This window comes from Seriola aureovittata, chromosome 12 (assembly GCF_021018895.1).
Source record: "Seriola aureovittata isolate HTS-2021-v1 ecotype China chromosome 12, ASM2101889v1, whole genome shotgun sequence".
Lineage (NCBI taxonomy): Eukaryota > Metazoa > Chordata > Actinopteri > Carangiformes > Carangidae > Seriola > Seriola aureovittata.
This window is the reverse complement of record NC_079375.1, coordinates 7,044,166-7,069,943: the sequence shown is the minus strand read 5'-3', so window position 1 is coordinate 7,069,943 and position 25,778 is coordinate 7,044,166. Positions and strand designations below refer to the sequence as shown.

General features: G+C 40.4%; 1 protein-coding gene across 1 annotated transcript in view; it reads right to left on the bottom strand.

The window, feature by feature from the left end:
* st6galnac3 (ST6 (alpha-N-acetyl-neuraminyl-2,3-beta-galactosyl-1,3)-N-acetylgalactosaminide alpha-2,6-sialyltransferase 3) overlaps positions 1-24,757 on the bottom strand; it is a 78,608-nt gene extending 53,851 nt beyond the window's left edge. The window contains exon 1 of the mRNA XM_056391917.1: positions 24,225-24,757. Coding sequence (XP_056247892.1) covers positions 24,225-24,242 — 18 coding nt within the window. The 5' untranslated portion in view covers positions 24,243-24,757. The remainder of the gene's footprint in view (positions 1-24,224) is intronic.
* Positions 24,758-25,778: the final 1,021 nt, after the last annotated feature.

Here is a 25,778-nt window from a genome sequence, read left to right as displayed (position 1 = left end):
TCATAAACAGAGGGGTGTCAACTTTGATCTTGTATGAAACAGCACAAAGGGGACAAATGAGAAATTCTCTATTGCCACTCAATACTTTAAGTATTTTACAAAATAACATCACTTTCTTGAAAGGACATTCAGTCTGTTCTATGCCATTCTAGAAAAAAAAAAACAAATAGCAGGTCATTTTCCGGAAATGTGCTGTAATAGCTAGTCATCAGGACTCCATTATGGAGCATGAAACCAATCCCTTATAAAGCAAGATGGTTCTTGAAGAGGGGGAGAAAAAAAAAAAGAAAAAAAGGAAACAACCCTCGGCTCAGGCTGCAGCGCTTCAACATCCATCTGCTCTCATGAGGACAGAAAATTTCCTTGTCTCCTTCAACCTCAATCTGGCCACAAATCACAGGGGAAATAATGTGTCAAAGTCTGGAGGCGATTGGAGGGCTGTGCGTGGGCATAGCGGGGCGCTGAACCTCCGCAAGCTCGAGTGTGAGGCTCACGACTCCCATCCTCATTTGCTCATCCATCAGGGTGATCACAAGTCGGCCTGTTGAGCCGTCTGACAGAGGACTGAAAGCCTGGATGTTGAGGAAGCGGTACAGTAGTGGAGTAGGGGAAATGGGGACTATCAACACCAGCAGAGAGGCAGCAGAACGGCTATAAAGTTTCAACATTAGAGCTTTCAGTCAATGTTAAAACATTTTGCTTGAGGAATATGACTCTATATGCAGCTGCAACGACCTTGTTTGTGACCATCAAATCAGACAATGATGGCCATTAACTGCAGCGCCACTTATGGTTGTAGCCCGGGGACGTTTCATTTAACACACCAAGACCAAAAAGCTTTGTGGGGGCTATTTTTAAAAGGTGCTAAAACCTCCTCTGAGCAGGTATTGATCTCAGTTCGCAGACACAGTGTGTGGGATCATTGGGACCCGGGACACGAGGGAGCCATAATTTTCCCCCAGTCTCTCCTGCAGTGAGCTTGTGTGACCAGATTACATATAGGAGGAAAAACTAGCAGAAAGTTATTGATGGCCACCTCGTCCATTTGTGGCAATGACCTAATTGAGAAATCTGAAATTGAGAAAGCAATAGCCAGTGGTGGAATGTAACTTAATACATTTACTCTAGTACAAATTTAGGAAACTTGTATTTTCCATTTTATGTTACTTTATTCTTCTATTCCACTGCATTTCAGGGGGAAATGTATTTAAATATTGTTATAAGAGATGTTTTCAAAGTGGGAGGCAGGCCTCACCAGGGGGCTTCCAAAAAGTTTCAGGGGAGGCTCAGTGAATGGAAGGGAAAAAAATATTAAAAGTTATTACATTAGTTATCAAAAGGAGATCACAGAGATTAGCCTACATGTGTGGGATTTGGTTAAAGAGATAGTTCAGAGCAGTTTGGTGGAATTTTACTGTTTTTCCCAGAGTCAGAAACTAGTAAAAGCCTTCAGACAGACCTTTTTCATGTATTTGGTTTAGTCTCAAGTTATGACAAATAGCACTATTAGGCTATCTTGGCTCAGTTGTTGAGTGTCTATGGGATCAAATAACATAATCATGATCCCATAGGCACCCAGGAATTGAGCGAAACAAAGCAATTAAACTAAGGTGTGGTGAGAGGTTTATCTGAGCGGAGGCCCACAGCTTTAAAAACCCCTGGGCTAAAAAATCCATTATATGTACATATTTAATTATAGAATGTAAATTCCCCCCAGGCTTTAAATATAGAGAATATACAGACAACCGTGGCTGCAACAAGCAATTATTTTCAATATTAATTCACTAGTTGAGCATTTTCTTTATGGTCGACAAAAGTTCAGAGGACTGTGAAGAGAAATATCGTCGTCTGTACGACCAAACAGTTCAAAACCCAAAGTTACACCTTATTGATTATCAAAAATGTTGCTGATCAACTCATCTGTTAATCGATGAATGACTGATGCTACAGGTGACATGACCTCTTCAATAGAAGCAACGGGGGGTGTTTTTACTCAGTACTTTAATACTATTTACTTACGTGACAATTAATTGTAATGTTTTTTTATACTGTGGTAATAGCATGTTTAATATGAGGATATAAAATTCTTCTGCTCATTATTTGGTATCTACAGGGATAATTTGAGAATAAACGTCTTAAGATTAGTTTCTCTATCAATCACTGCAGCAATTCTCCCACTTAATGTACACCAAATAGGCAATAAATTTGTAAATTACAGAATGATCAACAAGTAGCGTCCCATTCACTTGTGTGATGAATGAAAACTCAGAGCAAATTAGCTGTTTATTTCCCCATATATAATGTGCAATCAAAGTTTCACCTCCATCAGGCACTATCTGGGCATGAAGAGAATACAATTTCCCACAAAGACTCCGGCTCCAGCTTAGTAAACAACAGGACCACACTGTAGTTTAATCCAAAAAGCTAATCGCGATGGGTATTGGAATAATGAGAAGCTCAACCTGAAGAAAATGGCTCATGAAAAAACATATCTGGTAACTATTTTCGAGTGCCTCCTGGGCAATGGGCAGAAAAAAAAAACAAACAAAAAAAAAAAAACAGAAAATTACATTTGCAATGCAAAAGCGCAACCTCCCTGATACCTGATTCTTGCCACCACGGTCCAGCGAGCAGTTAAAATCCAATTTCAATTAAGGCGTTTGAGAAAATATTTACCAAGTTTTTCTCTCACTCTTCCTCCTCGTCCTCTTTTTAAGCCTTAGCCTCTCCAGGGCAGTAAGAAAGGAGCATAAACAAAGAGCCACTCTTGAGATAGAGAGAGCGGTCCAGACGTATGACTTCATTCGTGTCACATTTCCAGCAAAGGTCTCACTTCAAAAGTCATCCAAGTACAAGATAACAAACTATTCTTTTCCCTGGAGGAGGAGGAAGGGGGGGGGCTCTCTGCTGCTGGTAAAACGGTCACGCACAAGTTCCCCCTCCAAATTTCACCCAAAGGAGCTCCGACTGCCACAAGAACTGTGATAGAGAATTAATACAATTTGTAGATGTTATTGCATTTAGATTAGGTTTATGATTAATTCCATTCATGAGCTGTCTTTTGGGTTTTTACTCATCAGATTGGCACATTTTTTGTTTTCTTTCTCTTTCAGTTTCCAGTGGAAGTGAAGAAGTATTCAGATCATTAACTTCATTGTACAAATTTCACTTAGGTAAAAGTACATAAGTATTATGCGCAAAATGTGCTTTAAGTACAAGTTTCATAGCGTTATATACAGCATATTGTGGGATTACTATCACATCTGTGTTAATGTGTGAGCAGCAATTTTGTAGCTGGTGAAGGTGGAGCTGATTTTAACTACTTTTATAAAGTGTCGGGCTGTTGAATCTGCCAATAACTGAGTCCTAAAAACCTTAATTTGCAGTGTGGTAAGAAGACTTCAACTTGATTTCAATTTAAGCCACCACGTGCTGCCAGAACAGCTTCAATGCTCCTTGTGATTGACTCTCCAAGTCTCTTCTTCCAAAAGATATTCCCTCGTGTGCGATTTGATGATGGCGGTGAAGAGCGCTGTCTAACACATTTGTCCAGAATCTCCCATAGGTGTTTAACTGGGTTGAGGTCAGATGACTGTGAAGGTCATAGCATATGATTCACAGCTTTTTCATACTCATCAAACCATCCAGTGAGCCCTCGTGCCCTATGGATGGAAGCGTCATCATCATCGTCCTGGAAGGGAACATTCCCATCAGGATAGAAATGTTTCCTCTGAGGGGACAAGTGGACCCAAACCACGCCAGCAACATGCCCCCCCCCCCCCCAGCATAACAGAGCCAGCGGACCCCCTCACTGTAGGGGTGAAGCATTCAGGCCTGTACCACCCACATGTCAAGAATATGGTGAAGGACGACTCAACTGTCCATGTCACGTTTTTTCCCCTTTATTCCGTTGCCTCTGGTTTTTGCACCACTGAACTCTCAAATGTGCATTCATCTTTATAATGAGGGGTTTATGCACTGCAACCTTACTATAATACCCCTCTCTATGTCATTGTCGACAGACTGTTCTTGCTGACACAGTCTGATCACGTCCTGCACTGACATTCTCAATCACCCGAGCAAGAGCTGCTCTTCTGTTTTTCCTTACATATCGCGCTAATGCATGAGCATCACGGCCATCGAATGTGCGCTGTTGACCGCGCTGTCCGACCCTATTTATTGAAGCCTCTCCCACAGATCTACATGCGGATGTCACTTCAGTCACTGATGTTGAAACGCTCGTCAGTTGAGCAGACTTTGTGACTGAAGCTCCTGCCACCCGTGCCCCAACAATGAACCCGATTTCAAAGTCACTTAGATCTTTTCCTCTTGATACAAGATCAGAATCAACTGGGCCTGCTCAGCATTCTCATACACGCCACAGAGCATGATTGGATGTTAATTGAACTAACTGTACCATGCAGCGCACAATGCACCGGCGTTCCAATATAACGCACTGAAGGTGTTCTAGCGGCACATGGTGGCCCGACACCTCATTAAGACACTTGACATAGTTTTTTTCCTTTAATTGTCACCCGTCTGTGTGTCTGTATCTTGAAGAAACATTGCTGCAGTAGAATTATGACTTTCATAAGAAAATAAATAAAACTTTGCAGAGAGGGATATTTTTTCAGTGAACAATGTTTTGCTCAGCACATCATCTGTTTTTGTACGAGAAATAATCCGCAAAATGACCAGTAACTACACCTGCCGGATAAATGAAGTGGATAGAAGAGCAGAAGTATAATTTAGCAGAAAAACGGAAATACCTCAAATCAACATTTCACTGTGTTAATGAGCTAAAGCAGAGCTGAACTAATGCGAAGATAAAGCGGGGTAGGAGCATGCTTGTATTCACTCAGAGGCAGAGGGAGGGATGCTGAAGTTGCAGCAGCGTGAATGAACGAGCAGCAGCAAAGTTCATTACTCATGTGGGATGTTTGTAGCCTGCTGATCCCTACTGAGCCCAGCAGAGGGGGCAGTCACCTCACGCAGCGTGTCAGGACGGCACTCAAGATGGGACGAGAGGAGCTCGAACCCACATCTTAAAAAAAAAAAAAAAAAAAAAGGGATGTAGTTGGAGTTCCTCTGACTAAAGCTCTGCTCTGAAGAAACCCTCCAATCATTCACTCCCAGTTACAGAGCATTAATCAGCCAGACTCCAGCAGCAGGAGGTTTATTTTCTGACATGCAAAGACTGAAAAGTCTTTTCTCTGCAAATACAAACAACCCACCTCATTCATTTACATTTTACTTTGCAGACTGTTTGCCAGCAGTCTGGTTAGGCAATAACATATCCCGCTGTCTCTCACAAAATGGCTTGTTAAACTCGCACGCTGGCAGATCCAAAATGACAAGAGCTGGAATTTTTTCACCTAAATATCAACAGGCAAAAAAGAAAAGGCTTAAAGACAGGTGCCCAGACAGAACCTGAAATCCAGAGATCACTTGTATATTTAAATATACTGACTGAGAGTACAAGCTGCCGACCGCGTGCAGGACATGTCTCAAAAATCACTGGCAGACATTCGCACACTGCACATAAGACATCAAGCCGGAGCATGAAACATTATATGCGGTGAGATGATATAATTTCAGCGCTAAAACAACTGGTAACTTCAGTGGTTAATCAATTTGGAAAAAAAAATAATAATCAGGCCTTTAAGTCATTTATCAAGCCAAACATTCACTGGTTCCAGCTTCTCAAATGTGATAATTGCAAACTAAATATCTTTTATTTTGGACAAAACAAGAAGACGTCAGCTTGTGGTTCTGGGAAAGTGTGATTTTTCTTTTTTTTCTGACAATGTAAAGATTAAATGATCAATAAGTTAATGGAAATAGTCAACTGATCAGTCATGAAAACAGAAGTGTTAGTTACAGCCCTAAATAATTTGTCAGCCACTGGAGATTTAGCCATACATAAATCACTGTCATATCGCCACACGTTTTACACAAGTTTATTGGATTTTTATATTGTTATCGCATCTGTGTGATCATGTAGCGATTTGTTGCGGCTTTTAATTTGTTGGGTTAGCCAAAATCCAAAACGTTTCTGAATTGCTCCGAAAGAAATCTAGAACACACTCTACATCCTGCAGCTCCATAACAGTCGGGCAAACTCCATCTGCTGTTGAAGATCACAGAGATATGCTCAAAAGCTCCAGAACAGCCAATGAGTGGACCTTACAGTGAGTTAAGTTTCCCAGAGACTGTATTAGATCACAATATATATCTATATAGTAATATTACATATAAAGTGATATATACGAATTTACTCTTATCGCTCACTGCTACATTCAAGTCCCCCGACCCAATTATTATGATCTAATGATATGAGTGCACCTATCCTTTTTTGAAAGATTGCTCCTGTCCAGGGATCAGTTTGTAGGAAAGGAGATGTCAGTAAAGACAAGTGGGAGGCTGTTCTCTCCCCTTTTGTGTGTTTTATAATTCATAATAAAAAAAAGTCCTCACTTAGAGAGCAGCTTTAAATGTCTGCGCAGTGCAAACGAAACCTCAGTTATGCCTGATGTGGGTGGTGTTTCCTTCCTGCGGTACAATAACAAAATGTCCTGATGCTGCTGCCTTTGGTGCATGCCACTTCTGTGGTATCACCGTATTCAGCGGTGACATATGAAAAGAAAATCCTTCAATCCAGGTCAAATGAGCACTAATCTGCTCTGTTGGCATGATACCGGATCATTATGGTATAAAAAGAAAAAAAAAAATCTTAATCTGGGACCAAAAAGGAATCTGTTTTGTTTTCATGTAGATGAAATTCTGCAGAAGGGAACAATAAGGAAGAAACACCCTTTTCATCCACTCGCTTTTTCATAGCTATAAACATCAGCAAGGCAAATCCCAGACTTAAATCAGTAGATATGAATATAAATGTGTGTTTGCGTGCATGTGCGTATCAGCACACGTGTACTTGAATGCGTGACTGTGGCAGGGAAAGCAGTCAAAACCCATTTGATTAATGCATATCTGATATCAAATGGAACATAATCCCCACAAGTATAAAGGATTAAACACTCTACAATATTCACCTCCCCTTCTGGATCCAGCAAACTTTTAGGGTGAGGTTAAAAAAACAAACAAACAAACAAGAAAAAAACATCACCATATGTTCACAGACACAGTGAAGCTCTGCCGCGTAGGTTGATGCTCGCTCACTTGAGAAAGTTATGAAATTGTCAAAAATAGAAAAAGCTGCTCTTTGTTGCACTTTAGGAAGATGAGAGCCTTAACATCTGTGTGAGCAGACCTGTCAGAAACAAAGCTGATAGAGATTTTACATTCGACTGGAAGTTGTTTACATAGAGATTGACATTGCTCTCAATTTCTTCCTCACAGCACTTGAAACAACTGTTTCTCCCAGGGCGAAGCTCTGCGTTTCATTTGATAAGGTGAATAACGCACACAATGTAACCCACAAAACCACTGGTGGAAAGTACAGTGACAAAGTACTGAAGTACTCTACAGAAGTAGTTTCAAGGTACTTGTACTCTACATGAGTAATTGTACTTATATATTATTCTAAAATGAGATATAATTCTGCACAACAACTTATTTTGCTTTGGGTATTTCAAGTTTATTTGGATGTTAACACGTTTGTACCAAAATTTTGAAGCAGGACTTTAACTCTACACTGCAATATTCCTACTTAAGTTAAAGATCTGAATACTTCTTCCACCACTGGTTAAAACACTCCCACAGTCATCACCGACATGACTAAAACAAACTGGAGCTGAAATGATTAGTTGATTAAACAAATATTTAATCAGCCAGAGAAATAATCAGTTAATTGTTGAAAGTCACGTTTCAAGTAAATTGCCAAACATTTCATTTCAACTTGGACAAAAAAAGTACTTTGAAAACTTTACTTTGAGAAATCTGAAGTGTAAAGGTTAAAGTCTGTGTTGACTCAATTATATGAATGTCTACCACTGAAGAGACTGTCTGAGTGTGGCCAGCCCTATAATCGCGAATGTCCCTGACTGACTGACTGACTGACTGACTGACTGACTGACTGATCATAATTCCACCATTGGTCAGCTGAATGCCACGTGACTGAATTGGAGTTTGCCTATTGGCCGTTGCTCCATGAATTAGCGCAAACAGCAGTGTTGACAACTTTGTAGCTTTTTTTTTTTTTTTAAAAAGCGCCTATAGTGACAAATCTAGCAACTTCACTGACAAACCTTAGATACGCGACCACGCGTTACAGCCATATACCAGGCTTCGACCTAGTCTTGTCAAATTATCAACAAATCGTCGACTGGATTTTAACTCTGCATTCAAATGTGGGCAGAACAACTATAACTAGTTGTTTTCTGACAATGTTGCACAATACATCTTGACCAAATTCAGGGTAAGGATTTTGAGACCCTCACTTTGTTATTTCAGGGCGTTTCAGGGGGAGCTCCACCACAATTTGAACATTTAAATTCAAACTCAGCATTTGTAGCAATGTAAAAGCGCATATAAATTTTCATATGTAACTTTGTCTATTTTTATTTTTAATGGCCATTATACAACCTCTCAGTTATAGTTTTTTTCTCTTTTTATCACTATTTTTCACTATTACTATCTTTGCATGTTATATTTTCATTTTGTTTCATTACTTGTATTTCTTTTTAGCACTGTTCAGCTGTTAAAAGTGTGTTTGTTGAACTTGGCTCAGGGTAATAAAGTGTAAATCAGAAGCGCGGTGTGAAGACAGCGACAGCCTGGCTATGAAGATGCAGGGGCTCAATTTTTCAGACCACCTGCTCCACTCACTTGTATTTTACGGCCAAATGGAGCCTAAATGTGGCAAAAAGCAAATGTTCCCTGTTCTATAAAATCCATGCTTCTATTGTCAAGGGTTATATTTAGAGGGGACATGGAGCCAGAATGTCTCGCGGCATTCAGCCGATCACAGAAAATGACTTCTGCTGCTCACTTCGGACAAGAGCAGTTTTAGCTTTATCATACTGTAATATCTGAGTGCAGTAAGCGCTGCCTCTTACAGTCGCAGATGGCCAACAGGCAGAGGAGCCCGCACTGCTGGCCAAGGACAACGCCACCATATAGTAATAAATCAGCTGCTCTCCATCCACCACAGGTGCCCTAACTTTAAGCCACAAATCAGGGCGGCAGACAGCCAGTTTGCAAGAGAAACTTAAGTGCAAAATCACAACTTAAAGTAGACAGCGCACCCAGTAAAGAGCAGATGCTGCAGATCCACACATCCAGTTTTGTATTTCTATGAAGTACTTCACAGTAGAATAGCAATTATTCTCCCTGTCTACTTGTGTTTGAAGGGCGAAAGGCAGGCGGGAATCTCGCTGTTGAGAAAAACATCGACCACAGAAAATCCATTTCAATTTGCCAAATGCCAGTGCAGGATTACTGACATTTAACAACTGATATTTCCCCTGAAACTCAGTGGTATCCCTCCATAACTCCATAATAGAACCCCATCTCATTGATAGTGATGACACACAGCATGAGTGCTCACACAGAGAAATCTGAGTATATATATCACCAGTACAAACTACAGAATCTGAAAGGATTAGACAGACAGAGAGATGCAGCATCAACAGCATCATCTGCAAGTCAGGGGGACACAAACAGCGTCGCCGATTGCCTTCTCCACTTGACTAGACAGGCGTCCGGCCTCTGCAGAGATTTTCCTGAAGGTGTTATTTGCTGAAGAAATGTGCCTGACAAGGAAACTTCTCCTCAAGGCTGCCAGAGACAGAAAGCAATATGTAGACTGAATTTCCAAGTGACTGAGCAATAAAAGGAATCTGTCCTGTTTGGAGCTCAGCCCTCAGAGGGATGATGACTTAGATACCGTACCTTGAGGTTACGAGCGCATTGTTCTAACTGGCAAGATGATTTGTGTCTCGTCTCCTGCAACTAATGTAACTTTTAAGAGATGGTTTTACAGCGACAACACCACTCGGTCTTTTTATCCAGCAGAAGAGATAAAACAGGAAGAAGCAGAAGAAAGAAAGAAAAAAAAAAAAGACAAATGGCTCAAGCTCAAAGTGCTCACTCTCACTAGAGCTAAAATGATTAGTCAATTAATCGATTTGTCGATCGTTAAAAAGCTAGAGGAATACCCAGGTCACGGGAGTCTACAGCCATGCCAGCCGCTCTCTGAGGCTGTACTTCAGCAAATCAAAAAATCTGCAGCGGCGCGAGAGGAAAAGTCAGAGGATCAACAAACTGATTTCAATTCATTCTGAGGAGAATATCAATGTGTGTCCCAAACTGTTTGGTTATCTATTTAATAGCTGTCGAGACATTTCACTCAAAACCGCAAAGGTCGAGCTTGTTGCGTCTCTAGAGGAAAAGTCAGAGGATGACCAGAGTCATTAGGATTCCTCCTCTGGGAACCATGAATGTCGCCATAAAATCTCATGCCAATCCAACAGTCGTTAAAATACTTCATTAAAGAACTCGTAAAATATGTCGCTTATGAAAAGTATTTGCTTGAGCATGATCAGGATGTTGCCACCTCTGCCTCAGGAAAAAAAAAAAAACTCTTGGAGGAATTCCCTTTCAATTGTGTCAGTCCATTTTCAAGCTGACATGCCCCTTCCCTAATGATTAATGATGAATCCCAGGACATGAGCCAAACATCTTTCCTGATTATAATGTCTGTCAGGATGAGGTTACATGACAATGAGAGCCAAGCATAAGAAAAGACGGCTCTTATCTTCCTGAGCTGCGGAACAAACGGGATATGTTGGATCGGATAACGGATTTGTTGCATTTAAGACATATTTTTAAGTCATGTCTCATTCCAGATTTATTTTCTGGAGTTTTTTTTTTTTTTAACTGGTGGAGAAAAAGTCTGACTCAACTGAATCCTTTTTGTTCCAAGCTGCAGAAAATTCTCTCAGATTTCCAATCAGAAAAAAAATTCTGATGATTTGCCAGCACAGCTCTTTGTTTTTCATTAATCCTCTTAGATTGTGAAGGTTTTCCAAGAGCTTGAACAACAGCCTTACGAAACACATGATAAACAAACCAGCCAGGTGAATCGAAGGCCACCAAAAAGCCTCGCTATGTGGCGCGCGCAGGTGTTCACTCTGCAAAATAACAATCATGTTCGCAGAGTCCGCTCTGTCAAAGCCTCTGTGTGTAGCTGCACTGTTGGCAAATGTGAAGGATGGGAAATGTGGCATTTAATGTGTGTGTGTGTGTGTGTGTGGGTTAGGGTCCGGGAGGAGGCAGCGGTGTCAGAGTCAACAACAAAAACAAAAACAGCAGTTATCAGGGAGATCAATAAGAAGCCAAAATACAAATATGGACGCACAAAAACCATCACAAAACCAACCGCGAAACCTCAAACACAACAGCGTGACTGGAAGAACAGCAGTGCGGCTTCCTCGCAAAGCAACAGCAAGCTCACTGAGCAGATACGACATTACCCAGAGTACACGGTGACATTTTGAACCGCTGTCCATTTCCTTTTTTCATAATGACCACAACAAAAGAAAGTTCCAGGGCGGAGGCGAGGACAAAAGCAGACGGGGGATTATATTTCATGAAAAAAATTGACTGCACTTTATTTAATACCCTCACTTAACCACCAGGCTCTATTTGTGTCTGTCAACCTCTTCAGTTCACGGAGGTAATCAGCCTCCCAGTGCTGGCGCCCAGAGCAGTGCCGGGCTTCCACCGGGGATAATAACACTGGCACTGAAACCTTTTATTAGCTGGCTTGGTCAAGAGCCCTCAGGAAGGGGCCTATACTATGACCAGACCTGGCTCCCACTGAGCACATCACTGACTTTATAGCACAACCTGACACTTCAATGAGAGAGAGAAGAGGAGAGTGAATCAAAGCTGGGATATCCATCAAGGATATCTGATGCTGTATATGTCATCCGCAATTTTGCAACAGGATGAAAATAAATCCTAACATGTCAAGGCAGTAAATTAAGCTAAAAAGCCGGTCTGGAGGGACCGGGTGTGGCACGGGGGTTTGCAATTGAACAACACTAATGCAATTACAGGGATTTTCTGCTTGCTCAGAGGCTCGGTTCAAGGGCGGAGCGCAGAGAGCTCAAGGCGAGCGGCACAAAATCAGCTGTTACCCAGAGTAACAACCAAGCTTCATCTTGCCATGTCATGTCTGGAAAAGCTGTTGAGAAAATACATATAGGATTAGAGTGGCATGGCCGTGAGATCAAGGGTATTCTGCACTTCCGATGCATCCTGCCTGGATCAAATAGAGCTCTGCTGGTTTGGATTCTTCATTTGTGAGCAACAACAGGGATGTGAGTTGTGATCTGAGACTGTCTCCTGCAGGATTTTATAAAAAAAATATGACAGCAAGTTGATATTCCAAAGAAAGGTTTTTACCTCCCCCTGTCCAGAAGACGCTAAAAGGACTGGGTCAGGGACACACAAGCACCACTGCAGCCAAATGGGTTTCGGTATTTTGCTTAAGGACACTTTCGCAAGGCAAACACTTGAACCGTTGCTTTAAGTTTACACACAGTCATCCCACTCACTCTGACACCTCCTGCTGCCCCTTTTCATTCTGTATGACTTCTTCTTTTTGTCGTTTGGACAGCATTTCTAAGCCACATCCAAGTCTATGGAGAGCACAACTCCTTATCAAACATGGCCTCTGCTGCTCTGTCTCTTCTGGGGCTTTGCAGCACCCCTGTGCCAATGAGCAGCAAGGCCTTGCCAGCAGTACAACAACCTCTCAGGCCTTGCCAAGTGTACAATGTGCGGGAGGGGAGGGGAGGGGAGGGGAGGGGGGGGACCTTGCCAAATGTAATCCAGCAATGGTGAAATGTGCTCAAATGTATCCAACTGGCTGGGAGTTGTATGACTCAGTAACTACTTCATGTTAGGAAATGAACACAAACTGAGAACATAAATGCCACTGAAAGTTGATCAAATTTGCCCAGAACTGTGTGATGTAGAGAGCTGAGTGCGCCAGGGAAGGAAAAGACTGATCAGAAAACAAGATTCCAATTTTTCCACATTTCATGCCAAGTGTCCTAATTAGATTCAAACATGGTAGTCATGTTAACGTTTTAATATTGCATTAATATTACCATAAAATCAGTTTTCCTTGCCTATGTGGAATATTCTTTTCCCCCATAAACGGACTAGCGGCGAAGGGGTAAATTAACTAATTAGTACACCGACAGAAAATGAATCAACAGCAATTTTGATTAGCGCTGCAACAATCTATGATTTATCTGTAGATCGCTTTCTCAGTTAATCGACCATAATGTTTTTGGTTGATAAAATATTAGAAAGCAGTGAAAAATGCTCGTTACAATCGACTAAAGGCCCAGATGATGAAAAAAATAGGATTATGTGATTCTTTGCGTCGTTGCCTGAGAATGTTGCTTGGACAAAACAAGACATTCTACAAAATGTTATGAGTGTTTTTCATCATTTTCAAGAAAATTATGTTTTGCTTTTTAAGTTTTCTTAGTCAACAATACGATCATGAGATGCATCGACTGAACAAAATCATAAGTTGCAGCTGTAATGTTTTTTATAATGCACCACAAAACCTGACAAAAACAACCTTGTTCAATCAGTTCTCTTGCCACACTGGAACTAATTTCAATTGCCTATTCTATTGTAATGCAAATACGCATATGTCAGCACTAACAAGCGTTTCAACACAGCCATCAGATGACATCATCACTCACACAGACTGGGCAACCATTGGTCACCATGTCCTTCATACGTACACAGTGTGAAGTCCATCCGGTATTTGTCATTTCCTCTCTGCAGTAAGTTGGCGAGTCGCCTCTTGGATCATATTTTAACCCCAAACTCCAGATTTCATCCAGGGATCCTTCAGGGCCGGATGATGCCATCTGACCACATACGATCTGCCGTCTTGGCAGCTCGGTCCCGCAGATTGCTGTGAAGGCGCTCGGTCAGTCTTAATCTACGAGTAGGAGTTCACATCTTAGCGGAGAGTCAGGTGTTAAGAGGCCAGTCTTAATCCTGAAATGGTGTTTGACCCTTTAATCCCAGAGGAACCGGCTGTCCAGAGGCTGCTGAAGGTGTGCGCGCTGCAGACGGATCACACAGGTGTAGCTCAAAACAAACACTGTGGCCGACAGATAATCTGACAATCATCCTTCCTAAAACCAACAAGACAAACACTAACACTAGATTAATACGAGAACTGGAGGGAAAGTGCTGCTGAAAGGAAATTAAACAGTGTTTCTAGCTGTTTGGACCCCCGAGAGAGTTGGAAGATAATTTAGGAGCAGCTTGAGAAGATTAATGAAAACTGAAAAAACTGCACTGCTGATAAAAAAAATATCATTTTTCTGATCTTGATGATTAAAATGTCTTTTCTCAGTAAAGAAAGAACACAGGAGACTCCAAGCAAGAGCTGAAATGAATCACTGAGTCAAGAAAATTAATCTTCAACTGTTTTCATAATCAATTAAGCATTTAAGTCATTTTTTCAACAAAAAATATTCTGAACGTTACTTTGTTCCAGTTTCTGAAAACGTGAGAATGTGCTGCTTCTCTTTGTCTTGTACGTGACAGTAAATTGATTATCTTTGGATTAAGGTTGTAAAAATGTGAAATGAGACATTTTGAACACACCACCACCCGCTGTACGACATTGTGATGGACATTATAAACTATTGTTAGACTTTTTATAGACACAGCTGTTTGGATAAACATCATTTCAGTCATTTCAAGCAAAAATAGCCACTAGTCTCTGCTTTCAGTTTCCTAAATGTGCTTTTCTTTGTCATATATGACATTCATTGAATATCTTTAGGACTATCGGTCATAAAACAAGAAAGCTGAGGACATAAGCATGGGCTCTGAAAAAATGGCATTCACAATTTGTCACTGTTTTTCTTGCAGACTAAACAAACGAAAATAATGATCATATCACTCAATAATCAATTCAGTTAATTCAAACATTAATGGAGTAGAAAGAACAAAAAAAAAAAAAAAAAAAAAATCATATAATTTGGTGCCAGTTCAACTTTTCACCCGATACAATAAGTCAAGTAGAAGCATTTAGTTCGTATCAGGAGTCAAAAGCCAAATCTGTAAAAAAAAAAAAAAAAAAAAAACTTTCACTTAAGATTTATAGTCTCTCTCTTCTGCAAGTGGAGTTTTTAAATGTTTGGATCCCTGAGGGAGTCAGAAGATAATTTAGAAGCAGCTTGAGATGAGTTATGAAATCTGAAAAATGCCCCCCTGATCATTTGTCTGATCCCTGTGATTAAAGTTTCCCTTCTCTCAGTGAAGCCAGAAAACTGCAAATTAATAAAGTATCAAAGAAGAAGAACTGCACTGCACCATTTCTATCTGTGCTTTTCACACGAAACAACGGGTGATGGAGGCCAGAGCCAAATCTCTTACAATACTTTCACTCAGTGGAGGTTCAGCCGCTGCCGAAAGTGGAGTTTTCAATTGTTTGGAGCCGGCAGGACGTAACAAGATAATTTAAGAGCAGCTTCTGCTCATTTATTAAATGTGAAAATAGGCTATTATTTCTCTAATCTTTGTGATTACAATGTCTACTCTCACGGAAGAAAGAATACTGAGGACTCTAAACATTAAAAGTAAAAAAATTCACATCATTTGGTAGCAAAGTTCACACATACACATCACATGGAGGCACTGGTTTCCCCTCTAGAGCTGAACTCTTAACTCAAGTAAAAGCTGCAACTTCACTCTTCTGAAAGATGATATTTCGTTTAAGTCAGTCAGGGCTAAAGCAATTTTCACTTTAATGAAAATGCAGTTAAATGTTCTACTGTACTGATTACAACAAGTTTGCACTTTCTCCTGATGTCTAGAAGAAACGATGGCAGATTAATAACTCGTTTTTCTACATCATTATTGGCTCCATCCTCTTGTTTTAGAGCGGTCAAAGTATGAAACCTCAAACTTGACGTCACAGCTTCAGAAAGCTCCTTTTATGAATGCAAGTACAGTAATAAAAGGAGCAATGGCCCAGAGGTTCTATGCGAGTGACATGTAATTATATGCTGCTGACCGTGACTGCAATTACAGAGTGGAACTTAATTTGTAGGCTGCCATATCACCTCTTTCATTAAACTCTGGCTGTCTTCTCTTTGTGTTTTTGTTCAAATCGGGGTGAAGAGGGAACAGACAAAAACTGCCAAGAAAAAGACCAGCACCGTCAGCGGAGTTCAAGCAGTCCGAATTGGCACATGATTAAACCACCGGGGATTAGTGACCACCTGAACAACATGAACAACACGCGGTGAGATCAAGAAAAGCTGTAAGTCCCAGATGTTGATAAGATTCCCTGTGTGAGCGGAGGGTCAGCCCGCTGGCCCAGTTACTACTACATCTGCTGCAGCCTGGATTAATGCCAGATCTGGAGGGAGGTTATCACCCTTGGTTACCACCGTGAATACGCGAATCCCTAGCACGAGCTTCTGCAGCAGCGTGTGTATGCGTGTGCACAACAGATGTAGGTTACATTACCATAATAAAGCAGCCGCACGCTTAAATGGTACCCTGTTGGCTCAGAAAGGCTTTAAAGAATTGATGGCAACAGCAGAGCAAAAGACAAAGACTTCCTTTTAGGCGATTCAGTCAGGGAGCGGATTCGGTTAAAGTCAAGCTGAGATTTGAATTCTTCTCACTTTGTGTGTTGGGATGATATTACTACAGCTACTGTGCATATTTCTCCATTTTTCAAAACATTATAAAAACATTTTTTGGACATATTTATGGAAACTGTTTATGCATGGTTTCCCCCCCACTGATGGCCCTGCAGTCATATCATTTAAATAGCCTGAAATAGCGTGTAGTGTAATAGTGTATCATCTGAATCACTTGCTTGCTTCAGCTTTACGGGGAGCAAGTGAGTTTCACCTCCGTGTTTAGCGGTCCTGTCTTGGTTCACTCTCAGCGCTCTCACAGCATCGTTTTCAACCACAGCACGCAGCTGTTTTCAACAACAACAACAACAAAAAGAAAAAAGCCATAAATATCCACTGTACACTACCTGCTCAGCACCAAACAGCAGACAGGCACAGATAGAGACCAGCCGGTGAACATGGTGGAGCATAAGAGACAGATATTTTCTTTCTGGAGCTGGTAAAGACTAAAGAACAAGCTAAAAGAGAGCAAATATTGGACTTGTATTCAACAGGTGGCCATAAACACAACTCCAAATAAATGTTAATGTGTCTTCATAACTGCCTGGCGTGTAAAGGAGCAACTGTTTGCTAAAAAGATCAAATGTTGTGTTCAACAAGTAGCTTCCACTGCCACCAAATGACCAAAAATATCCAACAAGTCCTTCAACCTAAACAACCATATAGTGTGTTTGTTCCCTACCTTCGGATTCTACCTGTTTAATCGGTTAGGGTTAGGTAAATAAAAACACTACTTGATGACCAAGTCCTGAAATCTCACATGGTGCAAAGCAATGGCCAATAATGTTGTGCCGCAAGCTGGTTAATACAAAATGAATGGAAATGAATTAAAAAAAAATGTTTAATTTAATTTACTTTCCATATTCTAGGGACTAGCCTCTTTTGTTGAGCCGTCACGTTTGCGCTGCGTTCATGTCATACTGGAGTTATCGACTGAGCAAATGATGTTCTTGCTAAGTAGAATGTTCTTTAAAGAAATGTAGCTTATGTTAGTGTCTTTTTGTTTTGTTGGCGTTTATTGATTAAGACATCTCCACAAATGTGTGAGAAGCACAAAGACATGCAGACTGACAGCTGCCATCATGAGTTGTCTGATGGCATGAACCCGCTTCAAGTCTTAAACACGGGAATCTTTCCCTTCGTTAGTTTCCCTCCCACACGACGTGAACACGGCATTAAACCCGCAAAAGGTCTAGGTCTTACGGCAAACGGCGTTTATTGGAGCTAAAAAAACAGAAATATTTAATAAACCTGTCTACATGAATTAGATTAGATACTTTTGAAAGCAATGAACATACTGTTGAGAAAGGCTCTGTTCCAAGCCTGAGTTTTTAGTGATTTGCGTAGCTATAAATGTCAAGTGGATTTGAATGAAGTGTTCAGGAACAGAGGTTCACATTTCACTTTGGCTCTCTGTAACTTACATTTCTTCCTTTTACAATTTTGACGAAAGAAGTGCATGAGTCAAAAACAAATTTTCATGTGTCTGTTTGACTTTTTGCAATAGTTTTTTTGGTTTCTTGTTGTACACTGAATTCAGTTTTTTTGTTTGTTTTGTTTTTATCATGCATTAATTTAGATTTTGCATATTTATGAGTAAAACGAAACTTCTGCTATAAAGTGACTTACAGCATGATTTCAAGTGATCATTATTGTATGAAGGAATCTATTAAACTATTGGTAGCTGGTCTATATACTGTAGGATTAAAAATGAATTTAAATTCTCCCTTTAGGACCCCGCGCTGCCGACATGAAAATACAAAACAATGGATTCCCAAATTTCTCATGTAAACTTCACACTCAGGGAAACAGATAAAAGGAGCCAAAGGCACAAAGGGAAATCTGAGAACGGATTTGATAACACTTTGAATATAAACCAGGGGCTCAGCCTCATTCAACATCCTGTCAGTGCCCTGTGCTTTCTCGAAAACTGTGGCAGGGTACTTTTTATCAGCCTGCCTTCTGCTGAAACACAATCACATGGGACAAGAGAGACTGAGAGAAGTGCCATTCATCCCTGAACTCATGAGGACTGGGAGACTCACCACATTCCCCATCGCTGTTAGACAGAAATACACACACAAACAACTGTGTGTTTGTGTGAGCATGCATTAATTCATTAGAAATCTGTGTTTGTGTGGTTTCTACTCATGTGAACCTGTATGAACCCAGCATCACCATCTTTTGATGAGGAGTGATGGGGAGCTCTTCCTGAGCTGTCACGATGGGAGACGGCAGCGGCTGCTTTGCCTTTCCCAGCTCAAGCACAGTTCTTCGCGCATGAATTCACTCCAATTAAAACACAGGCTAACAAACAGAGGGACCCTGCACGTCAGACCTCTCTCTCTGCTGGCCTCTCTCACCAATTAAAAACGTGAACTCAGTAGCAGAGTGCGAGTAAAGCTACTCTCGGTGTCATGAACCATACTCGGGCAGGTGGGTGAGTTCATACAAGTGACAAACTGCTCAATTTGTTGACAGAAATTGAGATTTAACCAGAGCAGACGGGTAAAACCTTGTTAATGCCTTCCTGATGCCGGAGATGAACTTTGAAGTTTCAGCAAATTATTCACAAGGGGTTTTGAAATACTACGTACTGTATATACAGCATTCATACAGCATATTGTTTGAGTTTTTTGCTGTGGTTCAACACTTTTTGTTTACTCACTCTTAATAAAATTAGAATAACAGTAGACTATCAAAGTGGCAAATGATAAATGGTGCCTTGATGTTTGGGGGATAAAGAGAAGAGTTAATATCCTCCATATTTAATTATAACATACAACAGCTGATAAAAAAACAGAAAATGCAGTACTGTTTTAGGTTATTTAGGCCTATAGTCCACATGTCCAGGTGTATTTATTAAAACAGGGGTTTCCTTCTTCCGATCTTGAAAAAAATGTCCGTCCACATGAAAATGCAAAACAAGCTGTCGAGAGCATGTCAAATCGACAGGCAGCGATATCACCCTATCGTCAAGCTATGTCGGCCAATCAGAAGCTCGAAAAACTAGAATTATCACCACACGGTTGTCTGCCTCCGCCACTCAGACTAGTTTCAGGTCACATCCCTGTTTATCCAGAATCATATAAAATATGAACCATTTGTGTGAAATTTGGTCATAATTGCTGTGTGAAGTCTTGAGTTAGTCACTGTGACTTTGACCTTTGCCCTCTGATGCCCAAAATACAATCAGTTCGTTCTTGAGCCCTAGTGAATGTTTGTGCCAAATTTGAAGACGTTCTGTGAAGGCGTTACTGAGATATTGTGTCCACGAGAATAGAACGGATGAACGGACAACCTGAAAACAATAAGGTAAAAAGGTATCACCGGCTCTGGTTACAACATGACAATGATGTTACAGGCAAGTTTACGAGCCAAGAACTCTGTTTTCCCCGTCTACATGACAACGCTGAAAACAACAGAGTGGCCAGAGTTTTGCAACAGGTCTGTTTTCAGTGACCTGAAATGGAGTTTGCATGTGGAGGAAAGACCAAAACGCATATAGAAACAGCAGCGTTTTCAAAATGACCATGTGGACAGGGCCTTAGAAACAGTGTTGTGATTACATGGTTAGTCAATTTTTCCACCATAAAATGTGCCTTTCAGAACATTTCTTGTTCACGATTGTGCTTTAAAGTGCCCTTATCAGAAAAGTTCATTTATGTTATGCATTAATGTTAAAAATAATAATAATATCATTTGTCATTTTTTCAAACTCTCAAATACTGATATCGCTTTAGGCCTCAGAAAACCTGTGTGATTGAGGCCCTATGGAAAAACAGCAAAGAGCCCAAGGATCCAAAAGGCATCATGGAAAACTGAAATGTTGAACAGAACAATAAAGAAGAACAGGCACAACCTGAGGAGACACACAGGTCCATCCACCTGTTTATCTATCCATCCTCAACACCAACCAAATCACCAAATCACGAGTGCTCTCCCACCATGCTTTGTCTACAGACAACTTTACTTTATTTTTTGAGAAAAATAGTGTGAAATCTGCGGTTGTCAATGAAAAGCAGTGGTCCCGCATCACACTGTGAGACACGTCCACTGAGGGCTGATTTTGGCAGCCAAAGACAGCCTGTGGCAAAATTCAGAGTGTGTCAGAAATTTAGGAACATGTTCTCACAGCGTGACCGCTGCTACAACCAATCAGAATACGACATGAAACGACGCAGAATTCACCAGCAACATGTATTACTGGCTATTTTTCAATGAAACTTGGGAATAAAAACACACATAAACACACATATACACACACACCAAGATGTTGGAGGCAAAAGGAAAAAAAAACATTCATGTGACTTTAACAAAGTCTCACAAACAGAACCAGCTTCTTTAAAGGATAAGATGGATGACACAAGCGACGTACATCATAGTGCTATAATTAACCATAGTTCAATCAACACATGCCTTAAACTGATAAGACTTTATCAGCCACATTTCACACAGTGTGACATGCAATAAACTTAAATCACTGTTGTCTGAAGGTCGTTTAATAAGCAGAAAAATATCCTGGACGGCTCAATTTATATGTCGCAAACATAAAACAAGACACGACATACGATATAAAAACATATGACAGCAAAGTCCATATGTTGGAATGTCTATTATCCCAGGACATGGAAGTAGCCGACTAGTTGACTATATAGTAGAGCTAAAGTGAAGTGAATTACTAGAGGATGACAGGTTTGTTCTGGCTTGTCAATATTTCAGGCAGTAGCTTAATGAAGATTTGTATTATGGCCATCCGAGTCTTTATGTGGGCTACCTAATAACCACTTTCCAACACAACTAACAAGGAAACAAGAATACTGGTGTCATTTAATTTAAAGTTACAGCTCATTTACTTTGATCCACTTTTCCTATATTTTATGTTTATATATATATATATATATATATATATATATATATATATATATATATATATATATAAAATGACATAGTCGTGTCAAATCTAGCTTGAAACTAACGGCTGCCTCAGATAACAAAAACAGCCTAAACGAGTCAAATGTGACTATAAAGTTTGCAAAGTGACATGTTGTTGAAGGATTGCTTTCTGTCTGACACTCTTTTTTATTCCTGTGCATGTTTGAGGACTGACAGGAACCAAAGTGCCTTTTAATAAATAAAAACTCAACTTTGGCACAATGAAATACGGATAAAACAAGTCTGAAGTCTGACAAAACCAGACTAGGGCTGTATATTAGCTGTGACGAACTGTCTGACTCTACACCAGCAGGACGGATACAGAGGAAAATAACTTTTTACAGTATGAAAACAGCAGTTACCACCACAGCACAGTGAGATCAGTATCACTTTGCTATGGATTAGGGATGGGTGATAATTCAATAACAGCATTTATCAAGTTTCAGCAGAGTCATACTGGGATGATATGACCTTATCATGCTGTTGTTCAACAACTTTTTGTCCGTACGTATGATTACAGGCAAGGTGAAGTTTTCTCTTACTCACACAGAAAGTTTGGAGAAGCACAAGTGGGACACAGCTCATTGCTTTGAACATTTTTTGTATGTTTCATGTGTCATGCAGTTGCCATATTATGATTAGGGCTGGGTATCACATTTTTCAGCACCTGCGCCAATACAACTACCTACCAATTAAAGCTAAAACGATTAATCGATTAATTGATTAGTTAATCTACAGCAAAGTGATCTTTTCAGTCATTTTTCAAGCAAAAATGCCAGACGTTTCCTAGTTCCTAATCTTAACTGATTGTAAACTAAATATCCCTGGGATTTGTGACTGTTGGTCAGACAAAAAAAAAAATGACACTGATGATGACACATCAGGCTTTGGGACGTTTTTTTTTTTTTTAAACTTATAGACCAAGAGATTAACTAACTAGTTGAGAAAATAATCAGCAGATGAATAAATTATGAAAATAATTGTTAGTTGCAGCCCCTGTACCAAAGCTTAGATTAAACTTTTTCAATTTCTTACATTAAAGAATGTAAAGCAGGAGAACTTTGCCTGAGTAAAATACTGTGTGAATTCACAAAATCATCATATTAATCAGCAAACATCTGATCCAAAAAATAAGCAAGAGTGAGAATCATCAGAATCATTCACATCCAAAGCCAACATTCAGTACTGTACACCTTTCTATACACAAAGCTTCATTTCAGCTTCAGATAACAAACTCAAGAGACTGGACTGCTGAAATGAACTGCAAAAATTTCCCATGCAAATAACTGTAGCTGTATTCACGAATATGTGTGTGTGTGTGTGTGTGTGTGTGTGTGTGGTGGGGGTGTCAAGTGACACGGTTTGAGTGTTTTGAATAGCAAATGCTGCTCCTGCTAAAAGACACAATAGTGACACACATTCACAGATATCAACAACAGCTTCTTACAAACACAAAGCCATTTCTGTGACGCAAACAACGTTTTACATCCATTACCTGGTTGTAAACTGAATATCTCAGAGTTTTAGACTGCTGGTTTGACAAAGAACATTCTGTGTTTATCAACAAGTATGATAGTTCACTTCTCAAGACAAGAAATCAAATGTTCTCTGGTTCCAGCTTCTCCAGTGTGACGATTTGCTTCTCTCTTTTATATCATTGTCAATTGAATATTTTCGGGTTTTAGAATGACAGTCGGACAAAGCAGAAATTATTATAGCTGAAACAATTACTTGTTCGAGTCATTTTTCATCCAATAATACCGAACATTTGCCAAGTTCAACTTCTCAAATATGAGGATTTGCTGCTTGTCTCTGTTTTCTATCACATCCTCCATCTTTGGCTTTGGGACTGTTGGTTCAGCAACACAGGCAATTTTTTAAGACATTACTTTGAACTCTGAGAAACTGCAATTGACATATTTCATCATTTTCTGTCATTACATATACAAAATGATTAACTAAGAAAGAAATTTTAATAATCATTTGTTGCAGCCCTGACTAATCCTAAGTGGATTGTTCTGTGTCACATATGAAAAACTACACCTTAACATCTGGCAGCGTTGTTGATGTCAACATCTGTAAATGTGTGAATTTGTGAAATTAACTGAAGTGAAAATAGAAAAAGAGGAACAGAGTGGGAGTCAGTGAGGACGTTCTTGTCAACTTTCTCCTCATCTGTTCACACACTTCTTTAAGGTGTCTGTGTGTTGTCAACTCCTCACATCATGTGAACACCTGAACGTGTCAGGGGGGATGTTGGCTGGCTGGCCTGCATATGCCTGCTTTCTCTAGGAGCAATAAACACAAACACACACTGAATGCACCACACAAGCACGAGGGCCCGGTTTCCTCTGTGTTTCCTGTCATGTGCACGAACCAGAATCACAAATTCAGAGCCCAAAACCAGGCGAACGTCCAGAAACCAGGGGAGGGTTCAGTACCTCCACGGAGCATCACCACCACAGCAGCTCCCTGCTCACATTTCACCTCACATCTGTTAAAATGGATAGACTTAAAAGGCGACCACGTCAGCTGCCTGTGTGCTTTTTCCCCCCTTTTCCCCCTTTTTTTTTTTTTTTTTTTTTGACTGATGTATGTGTGAGAGAAACCCCCACTTACCTTCCACATCCAGGCCATTCTTATTTCTACGCAAACAATGGTGGACCGCTTGTTTTCGTCAGCCCCAAAACGCCGATGACCGCGTCCGTTTCCAAACGCATTTATTCATGTATGCATCACAGGAGGAGACGCAGACGCGGTGTGGTTAAATGCGGGGATCGGCTCCATAAATATTGGAGTGTACCGTTATTCGTCTCCTCTCTCTGGGTTTTTTTTTCTCCCACGGAGCTGCTGGGACCTGGACCGACGCTGCGCTGCTACTGGCCGGCACAGACGCACAGTCCCGCCCTCCTCAGTCACATGACCGCCGTTGATTTCCTCCTGCCTTTACAACATGCCAGTGTGGAGAGAACTTGGCCCATAATCTTTTCTTTTTTCTCATAAAATATCCCCGAATTTCTTTTTTTAAAATGTGTGAAAACAGCACAGGATTTTTACACAAAAGAGTCACTGAAGAGATTTCTAAATATGACTCATAAATTGTATATAATTATTATATTCTATATAACTAAAATGTTTATAATGATTCACATAAAAAGTTAGTCCTGTTTTCTGAGCCATAATGGTAGGACAATACTGATGCCCCGAGTTACCTATGCATTTTTTGCAATGTGAGAACAAGATGTTAAATTTGCAATAGCTGATATTTTTGTCACATGGAAAAAAAACACAGTATTGACATATCATCAACTTTTAGGTTTGTATGGTGAAACTTGTTAGCAAACAGATTCTCATTTACTCATTCAGCATTTACAGAGCAACATTATCATTCATTTGGATGTGAGTTTGTGGCCACCCGGCGAGCTAAGATATAATGTTCACACTCTTTTAGCTCCGTTTTTGGTCACTGCCAACTCCTGAGGGAAATATCTGGCTCGTTAGCCACTACTAAATGCTCCACTACGTCCACCAGCTAGTTGCTAACTGCTGTTTGGTGCTGCAGTGGCTTTTTAGCATGCCACAAATGGTATGCTATGAAAGCGGTGAAAGTGAACCAAAACAATGACCTGAAACTCACAACAAATTAATAAATTTAAAAATTGTTTTTGCAATCTATTATTTTCATGCTATCACGTGGAAAACAGAACTTGTGGGAACTAGATAATAGAATATTTTGTGAAATGACAAATATGAGAGCATGTACGTCCAGGTTCTAGGCTGTCTAGACTGTGTTCACACTGCTGCTGGTTTGGACCAGCAGAGCGTCTAAAGAACAGGGAACGAGGGACGTAGAAAATGTGGAATAATTCAATTTTACTGGTGAGTCACTCCTCTGATTCACATAATACAAATCTGCTGGGATGCAGTCGCAATGCTGCCAATTTTTTTCCTCCTCTATGTGGCTCGTTAGCCACAACATTATGTTTGGTGCTGCAGTGGCTTTTTAGCATGCCACAAATGGTATGCTATGAAAGCGGTGAAAGTGAACCAAAACAATGACCTGAAACTCACTACAAAGCTCCAGAAAACTGACGGGAGCTGCACATTCAGGAGATAATTCTCTGTAGGTTCATCACTACGAGTTTCACATTAGCCGAGTTTGCATCCAAATGT